This window comes from Anguilla anguilla, chromosome 2, assembly GCF_013347855.1.
Source record: "Anguilla anguilla isolate fAngAng1 chromosome 2, fAngAng1.pri, whole genome shotgun sequence".
NCBI classification, from domain to species: domain Eukaryota; kingdom Metazoa; phylum Chordata; class Actinopteri; order Anguilliformes; family Anguillidae; genus Anguilla; species Anguilla anguilla.
The window spans coordinates 40,232,589-40,242,094 of NC_049202.1; the positions used below are offsets into that span (position 1 = coordinate 40,232,589).

A 9,506-nucleotide genomic window follows, 5' to 3' on the forward strand; every position below is an offset into this window, starting at 1 on the left:
TTGAGGGGGACATATCCCCTGCGTCCCCCCAAAATCTACACCACTATATCAATACATATAATATGTATTGATATAGTGGTGTAGCTAAGTAGACTATTTAGCAATTAGCTAGCTTCTAGCGCTAGCCAGCGCTACGCTACCACCATCAACACAACGCACACAGCACTCACTCACGGTATGTACTTATTATACCTAGCCACCTCTACAGCATTTTCAGTAATACGGGAATATGCAGCTGAAATCCTCTATGGAAAGCAACCCCACAGCGATCTTATCCACGATCAGTAGGTAATGTTGTGCTTCACTTTGGGATGTTTATTCCGCTGGAAAAGAGAGAGACAACTTTTATTTATTTATTTATTTTTTTAAGTCAGTGACATTTACTTCTGACGTCTACAACGGCGATCGCGACCACAACATTTATTTTGCCTTTTTTGTATAGCTATTTTCGTTGATGAAATTGCATTTATTATTATTATTATTATTATTATTATTATTTATTGGTAAAAACATTTACTTCATATCCAGGGAGGTAGCCAACTACTTGAAAGTTAGATCACATGTGCAGCCGTTTACTAATAGGACTGCATTTCAGGCTGGAAAATAACCTGTTAAACGAGAGAAATTGCTGAGTTGTCTTAGAATCTTTATCGCAACAGAAACGGATGCTGTAACGAAACGTTAACTACGTCACAATGGATATAACAGCTGTTTTAGAATGTCATTGCGTCACCCGGACCATTTTTGCAGCCCAGATAAAAATTGGCATGACACAGCCACAACAGCACATTTTGTCTATTGTCACTGTAGTTGTGGTCTCGGCCGGTCTCGACCTAAAATTCCGAGTCCTCTCTCTCCGAGACCGCGACAAGACCGAATAAAAATGCAGTCGAGACCGAGACGATCAAAATATGGTGTGTGGGTTGTCTGCCTTACAAACATTTTAACATGCGGCCCTGAATAGTGTAAAAAAAAAAAGGTTTGTGCACTCCACACGAGGAGAGCAAGGTCCAAAGAATTCCAAGACCTGGTTAAGAACAAACTAAACGTCACTGGATATTGCTGTTTTCAAAAGCAAATTCAGTTTGAAATTTACAATCCATTTGCTTGATTAATAAGTCTTATTTGAGTGCTCAAACAAATGTGTTCTTTTTTTCCATCATTTGTATGCAATATGCACCCATAGACCTCTCGCTGGGTCCCAGCCTCAGTCCTGTGGCCCTCCTGTGTATGCTGATTTTTGTTTGAACCACAATTACAAGCCCAGTAACAAGCTGCTAATTTTTTTCAATTAGGTGCTTTTCGCATTAGAGGGATTGTTTACCCTAAGCCACATTATGTCAGAAATAGAGATACATGCCATATAGAAGAAATGTCCCATCCCTACAATGTGCTTATTGTGCTATACTGCAATTTCATTAAAAGAAAAAAATCAATAGACTCCTGGTAAAAGTGAGGACACATGGCCACTAAACTAACCATTTGGCAGATAATGCAGAATTTGAAGGCAAAACAAAGGATAATGAGCCAAACCTGCATTGTGTTAATATGTTTAAAGAAAACATTATGAAGGAATTTAAACATAGCCTTTTGATTCACCCCAGTCTTTAATTTGATCAGTTAAAAATGTTTAATGCAGTTGTTTGCAATATAGCACAATAATCACAATGTGAACATTGTGGGATGTTTTTTGTAAATGGCATGCATAGCTATTTCTGACATAATATGGCTTGAGGGCAAATAATCCCTCTAAACAGGAAAAACACCAAATTAAGAAAAATTTACAACCTGTTAAAATTCTGGGATAGCAACTGTGGTTGGAACGAAAACCAGTATACACAGGGCCCCAAGACAGAGGTTGGGAACTAGAAAGTTAGAGATGCTGCATGAAAAATGTAACAAAATTGTACAATGAACAAAAGATGTCATGATAACAGAAAGCGGCAGGACACGTTTATTGTGGCTTCTACTTTTAAGTCTGATATCAAATATCACCATTACTGATTAGACTGTTAACAGTAAATAAAATCTGGCACAGTGAAGCTTGTTAATCTCATTGTATAGTAAAATACTGTACTTTAATTCTATGGAATTCGAGTCAGTGCATTATTTAAATTTAATTTTAACTCAGTGCATTAATAGATATGTCCACAGGCCCTTTCTGTCAGTGTGAAAGTGCATACAGTTTCTCAGCACTGCTCTCCAGCCTGTTCCTGTACTCCAGGTTACGGTAGTTACACTCAGGAACTCCCTCAGTACCATAGAGCAGACCCCAGCAGCAGCATGCAATCACTGCAGTGCTGTCGCTGTCACCTACAGAAACGGGGGAGAGACAGTGAGATTAGGAGCATGAAGCAGCAAAACTAGGAATTTTGAGTTTAGTGGCTTTTACCAATATGTCATTTTCATTTGAATTTCAAAGAGAAGCTAAACACAGAAGATTGAAAAGGTGAAATCGGACCTCCATGAAAACCTGCCCGACTCATGAGTTCTCCCCAGTCAGGCCCCGCCCCCAGCAATGAGTCCAGGGCAATCATAGGAGCATCGTGTCCGCTGCGGCCCGCCCACCCAGACAGGCTGAAGCTCTTGTAGGCCAGGTCTCTCTCGGCTGGCCCATAGGGATGTGGCCAGGATACAGGCCCCACCCCTGAGGAGAGACCCCTCTCAGCAAGGTACCTGATAAAGAGACAGAGGGGAGGGACTGAAAGATAGCAGGAGAGGTACTCGTCTGTTTCTTCTTTTAGTCCAATTGCTAATGTTAACACAAAACTGATATTGAAAATACAGGTACTGCTACACAACATACGGCCTTAAATGGAATATGCCTTTGATCACTTGATCCATGGGCTGAGCCCATAAGGTCCACCCCTTAGTCAGTTATCTGGCTATTATAACAATGCAAATGATGCATAAATTATATGTGACTGACAGACACTCCTTCCGCAGTGTTAAGGAGAGTATATGGTTGAGATGTGGTGAGGCTCATGAGCATGCTTTGCGCTCATGAAGCAATGGTGCCCAATCATGTGTCATGGAGGGCCAAGAGTATGCAGGTTCTCATTCCAGCCAATCAATTCACCTGCTGATTTCACTCATTGGTTCCCTCCACTCTGGTGAAAGGTCAGTTAATTAGTGAAATCAGCAGGTGTAGGAATTGACTGGAATGAAACCCTGCATATTCTCTGCCCTCCATGGCACATGATTGGGCACCACTGACATGGAGGACTGGTGCCCGATTGACGTAAGGCAACACAACTGCTACCACTAGAAATAAGTACAAGAAACAAAAAATACTTTTCTTTGAAAATCAACATGCACTTTCAAACTGATCACTAATTAAAGTATCAGTCTAAAATAGCAGGTCCTGCACTTCTTTTTTTTAAGGCTGTATCTGACTTTTATTTTATATTTTACGTCCTTTACCTGTATCTTCAATCCTTTCCTTTTTCTTACCATTCCCATTTCTCAGTGAAGTATCCCCAGTCTCTCTTTGTCTCCTCCACTGCATAGCCCTGTGACAAGACAAAACTCTTTGCAACTGGGCAGGCCTCCTTCACCAGTCCCACCCCCCAGCTCATGATTGGCCGGCGTTGGACAGCATACGAGGTGAAAAGCGCAGATGCGACAGCACCCAAGAAGCCAGTGGGATGAGGGTGGGTCATCCTTCCAGTTTCCACAGCAACAGCAACTAGAGATTGGAGCTGGTCTGGGTGAGGATACCTACAGAGTGGGAGAGAATTAAAGCCAATTAGCAACTAATTAGCTTTTTAAACTCCTCTGTACTGTTGCTTCAGTATCATGAGGTGTGCTTTTGGTTTTCATGAAGAACCACAAATCGTTTCTTAAATGGCTAACAGGGCAAGAGGGGAAAAAAATCCATTGGCTACAATTCTTTTCAACAAAGAGTAAAGATTGGAGATGGTCTAGATGACAATGTCTATAGAGAGAGAGTGTGAAGAAGAAGAAAGGTCAGACAAAAATAGAACATAGATAAAGTGCACAAAACCATTCAAACAAGTTTTCTCTTACCTCAAACCAATACACATAGACCTCATGGCAGCCCCACAACCTGTCCCCTCTGGGTTATAGGGCACCCTGTAGCCACCTTCACATCCTGGTCTCAACTGGGACACCCCTGGATAAAGGGAGGAGGAATGCTGTGTATACGAACTGAACAACAAGATCTGTAGTTGGGCCCTTGAGAGGTGAAAAGTGGTGGCTAGCTCCCAAGACGGAGGCATGTACATTTAGATGAATGGCCTCACACATTTTTCAGGACTGTAGTTTGGTGTGCAGGAATCCTTCTCATTGGATCTTGTCTGCTTTGTGTATGTAGTATAGGAGAGGGCTGATATAGTCAGCATGTACACACTGAACTGTAACTTACAGTGCTTGGCATAAACTCAGAATTCTTTCTTACCTAAAATGCTTGAAGGTCCTGGCTTCCTGCCCTCCATGTCTTTCATTGCTTCTGTGTAGCGAAACGCCACATCGTGCAAAAGCTCTTCCCCCTCCTTTCCTGAAAAATGGTACAAGAAACCTGCGGCTATCCAGGATTGCAGGGTGGACTTTGAATGCAGGTTTATGTATAACCATACAAACTGATCTCTGTGAATAAATGTGAAGACATTAAACACTTACAGGTTGATTCTGACTCACCAGTCGCAAGAGCCTCTGCAGTTGCTAGGTGTAAAACGGTGTCATCACTAACCGGCCAATCGGGAAGTTCAACAGCAATATTCTCAACCCCACCAAGCTCTTGAAGCTCCTGAGAATATGAATGCTATTATCATCACTATATTATTAGTACCATTTTTTAAATGGAGAGCAGCAGGGCTTAAATTGCGCATGTGATTGAAATGCATTGACAGGGGCTCTACTCCCAGCTCTCAGCAAAAGCATTAGCTCTCATAGCAGTGATGGGCTCATCATATAAACTTAATCACACGCAGCAAAAAACATAAATTTACCACTGTCATTCATAAACACTTAATGATGCTTGGAGTTCTATGAATGCATTTTATGTGCAACATTCATAGGTCTGTGATCTTCAGGCCAGGTCAATCCCAGGTGGAGATACAATGCATGCAAGAATATTGTTTTGGTTTTATGTGACATATTTAAAAATACCAAAAACATTGATAACATTCAGTGTAACTGTCAAGCTTTTGTGAGTTAATGTTAATGTAGATTTAATTATCCAATGTCTTTTCATGTGCACCGTTCACATTTCTACTTCATAATTTAAACAAATTGATCTATGTATCAGATGTACTTTATTCTGTTTGTTTTCTGAAGAAATTTTTTAGACATCAGAATTCAGGAAATCTATAACCTTTGTGACTGCAGAAAACACCGTCATGTTCTCAGTTGCATCAAATTGTTCGTTTAATTTGACCCTTATTTGAGCGGCCTTTTTTATTTAACAGAATGTTGCACAGTTCCGTGCACATACCTTATGAATCGCTGGCCCTGATTCGTTGTACTCCCACAACTGGTTCCGGTAACCCAAAGCATCACCAACCCCACTCAGCAACATGGCTGCCTTATAATGCTGGAGAGAGTGAGAACTGAACAAGGTTTAAAAAGCACAGATTTGTTTGGTCAGTACTGGGATACGTTAAGACATTAAGCACATGCAAAACATTGTGGAACTGGCGTAATGCACTGCAGCAGTGCAACGCCAAATCTCTTTACATGAAATATACAACTGCTTTGACCATGACAACAAAGCAGTGTCATTTTATTGCATGGTTCGTATAAATGAACAAGAAATTGCAGTTGCTTCTCACCGGTCCATCGCTGCTCTGCTCCCCTCGAGTGTAACTTCTGACCCAGGCAACACCGCTAGCTGGCAGCGTGGCTTCATAAAACTTCTAGAGACCACGGCCCCTTTCTTTGTTTGTCTATTTGTAAATAACTGTATTTAATCACGGACAGTTAAAATATGCAGCCACTATTTCACTAAGAAGTCTTTATTGATATCCAGGTGGTATGATCCAGGCTTTTCGATTAGTTAATTCGCGATACTGGATTTTTCGCCTAGTCAGCAAACTGCCTGTTCCCAGTTCCAACTGTCCCAATTTTAGCCTGGGCTGGCTAGCGTATCCACTGTCACTCCAAGACGCCTACCGGTATTGAAATGTTTGCTCCAAACATTCGCCTTCTTAAATTACGCGTCAGAACCTTACGCTTACATTAAAACTAGTGTTAATAAAAATATTTGCAGGACTTATTTTCAAATCATTAATGGCAAATTTAAAGAATGACAAGATTGAACGGTTACTTTAATAAGTAGCTTAGGCTGCTGATTATAATAATTTATTCATGATTTTTTTAAAAATATTTGAGAACTTTCGAAGTTTTAATAATATAACGCGGTTATACATTACGCAGATAATATTATTTTAAAGTAATAATCTCGAAGATTTTCATAAAAATAAATGTCTGTTAAGTCTATCGCCGAATTAGGTAACACAATGGTGATTGAGCCTATTATTATTATTATTATTATTATTATTATTATTATTATTATTATTATTAAAGAACTGTGTGTCTGTGGCGACATTCCCGGGAAAAAATCACAAGCGGCGCATAGTTAGTGGCGCGTTTTCCATCTCCCATCAGTGGTTGGTCCGCCAGGGAGGGTAGGCGGAGCTAACGCAACAGGCTGGCTCTTCAACTCAGTTGTGTGTGAGCGGCGTACTTTTTTTTCCCGGTGTCTGCTAGCGTTACAATAACAGAGAGGGGGGTTTTTGTGTAACATGAGAGGTCATTATTTGTTGATGTAGATTTCGTATTACATTTGATGACAATATAACGTTAATAAATTACATAGCTATTTGCACAGCTAACGCTAGCTACCGGACCATGTCAAGAAAGACAACATTACAGTTCAGACAACGTTGCGCACAGTATCCATCTCTCATATCAGGTAACGTTGCGTTAGCTAGCTAGCTAGCTAATGTAATTAACACAATCTAATGTCAGCTAACAATTAGAAAAAACGCTAGCTAACGCTACCGACCGGTACCGACCTCGCAAACCGTCTCTCGAATGCAATGCTACCTTGTTTCAACGTTGCAACGTAGCTAAATAAAGGCCAGTTCAGATCAATGATTCGCAACGAGACTGGATGCAACTTACAAAATTCCAAGACGTCTGATTGTAAACGTTCTAAAACTGCACTAGGCGATTTGACAAGGTGAGTCTTTTGAGACCCCAGGGCAGGCAACGGCTCTGCTACGAACCAGTTCCCACCGCTGCAATTTTCTCTGCAACATTCTAAAACCGTTTCCTCTCGTTGCCAATCATTGATCTGAACTCGCCTTAACGTTACTGTTATTTACATTGCCATCAAGTTCATCATTATAATGCTCGGAATAAAGCCGGGGTATAGGTGGAGCAGAGCTGGGTGTGATTTCTGTGTAAAGATGTCAGAAAACGAAATAAAAGAATACGGCAGTATGGATTATCATTGTTATTATTTTATTACGCTTCCTCACATGTTCCTTCAGCCTTGATGCCATTTTTTGATGAAATCTCCTATGTTTTTGTTTTATTCTTCTTGTCCTGATTGCTATTTTAACACCCAGCTCAGCTTTATTCTCGAACAGTTTAGCTAGCAAAACCAGAAACACCAGGGGTAACATTTTGCAAGGCAGTTGTTTCAAAAATGTCACAACAATCATTCACGAAAAAGACTGCTTATTGTGCACGAGATACACAATTCCACGAACCACAGCGAATCCCGCGAATTCTTCTCTGCAGTGTAAAAAGATGTTCATACCGGGCAAAAGGTGGATAAAGAACGTTTGTGGAAATTGATTATCACTAATTCTACCCCAGGTCTGCTACAGCATTTTAACCCGGCTCGGCAGTGTAAAGACAGCTTAAGTTAGCCTAATGTTAGACAACGAATGAGTATGTACATAACGTTACTTTTATAACAACCATTTTTTATTCAGTAAATAGTGTTACAGTTGTGTATAGTATACAGGTGCAAACTGACTGACGTCACACAGGCGACACTGGTTGGATCCGGTTGGATCTATGGTAAGTGAGGTCCAAAAACACACCTGCGATTACCGCTTCTCGCCATTGGTACCGCCAAAGAGAACGAAACGGAAATCTTCGAGATTGTAACTTTAACTATAATCTATAATTAGACTATTAACTATAATTATTTAAAATCCGATATCAACGGGGAGGCAATGCAAATTCTATAACGAAAAGTGATTTAGGCCCCTCCCATTGTGTTTGTTTATTTCTGGAAAAAAATGCTGGAAAAACCTGAATGCAAAATGTGGCCTGAAATATTACATACATTAATAGCTATTTATATTTAGATTGTACTTTCAATACCCCCAGAACTTGCTGACGAATCTTCTTCAAGGTTTCCAATTCCAAGGTTTCCAATTCTGCCACAGTTTTTACTGCGTTTTTACAGCCATTACTGCAGTTATGGCTGTGTATTAAAGGTGTTAATTGTAAGTGTAGGTTAGACAGATGCCCCCCTGACAGGTGAAGTGCTTCTTTCTTTTTTTTCTTTTTACGGTTCTTAGGATTTCTTAGAATTTACAGTTCTTAGAATTTAAGTGATGCAAGTACATGGTTACTTGCATCAGACTCATTTAATATTATGTCCATATCTGGGTTCTCCTTTTTTATGCCCCATATCGTCCCCCTAGCCTATCTTCCTCATCTCCTTTCTCTTCTAGAAATGCAAACATTTCCATTTGCACTAAAATATCCTATTTTGAGATCTACAATTCAATTTTTCAAATGAAAACCCACTCATACAATGACCCAACAGCCAGTCAGCCACCCTTATTTATATGTAACATCCTATTGTAACTGGTATCCAAACAGAGCATATGTTTGGACTCCATAGATCCATCTCAAGTTCTTCTTCATCTTGAAGGTACATTTCCACCGCAAGAAAACAAGGTGTAAATATGTGAAGGACTGGTTGTATATACAAATGATAACCGAAGTACACTGCCTGGCCTGCTAATACTGTGACATTGTAGTCAGCATGTTCAGTGATACAAACAACACAGTACAGATATTTTTATTTTTAATGTGATTTGTATATATGTGACTAGAGAAACACAAACAAACCCATGTTAATTTAAAGTTGGATAAATTATTTCATTATTTTGAGGACAAAATTTTTTTTAAGGTGGAATAACATAAATATGAATGACAATAAATGAATGTTTGGGTCATAATTCGACACATAAACATATCAAAATCAAAGAAATAAATGAATTAAAAAGAACCAAATGTAAGAACCTGACATTAACAAGTAATATTTGACGAATTATGAATATCCATGTTCTGTTCTGCAAGTCTTTCGTCATGGCTGCTTAATATGCCCCCTTTCCCCATCTTGGCTGTAATAAAACAGTATTTATTACACTGCCCTATCATTTATCTGTTCCCTTCGGCAGCTGTTGCCCGAGTATGACCCTTTCTTCTCTCCACTGAAATCATGCCATGGA

At 39.9% G+C, this 9,506-nt stretch overlaps 1 protein-coding gene across 2 annotated transcripts; it reads right to left on the bottom strand.

Annotated features, from left to right (window-relative positions):
* Nucleotides 1-1,925: 1,925 nt before the first annotated feature.
* adprh (ADP-ribosylarginine hydrolase) lies at nt 1,926-6,225 on the bottom strand. Of its 2 annotated transcripts, none has more exons than XM_035404036.1 (8): nt 5,793-6,225; nt 5,456-5,554; nt 4,660-4,768; nt 4,421-4,519; nt 4,030-4,135; nt 3,454-3,720; nt 2,462-2,676; nt 1,926-2,313 (listed from the first exon to the last, which is right to left on the bottom strand). In XM_035404036.1, the coding sequence occupies exons 2-8, from the start codon at nt 5,537-5,539 to the stop codon at nt 2,165-2,167; spliced, it is 1,029 nt and encodes a 342-aa protein (XP_035259927.1). In that variant the 5' UTR covers nt 5,540-5,554; nt 5,793-6,225; the 3' UTR covers nt 1,926-2,164. The 2 variants fall into 2 exon arrangements, with proteins under 2 accessions (XP_035259927.1, XP_035259925.1); XM_035404034.1 differs by having other exon boundaries at nt 5,456-5,570; nt 5,793-6,222.
* Nucleotides 6,226-9,506: the final 3,281 nt, after the last annotated feature.

Excerpts from the sequence above, each read along its gene's own strand:
- adprh (XM_035404034.1), bottom strand. The coding sequence starts at position 5,869 with ATGAAGCCACGCTGCCAGCTAGCGGTGTTGCCTGGGTCAGAAGTTACA. Across the intron at positions 2,677-3,453 it reads TTCACTGAGAAATGGGAATG|GTACCTTGCTGAGAGGGGTC; the intron begins GTAAGAAAAAGG and ends TCTCTTTATCAG. Across the intron at positions 2,314-2,461 it reads TCGGGCAGGTTTTCATGGAG|GTGACAGCGACAGCACTGCA; the intron begins GTCCGATTTCAC and ends CCGTTTCTGTAG.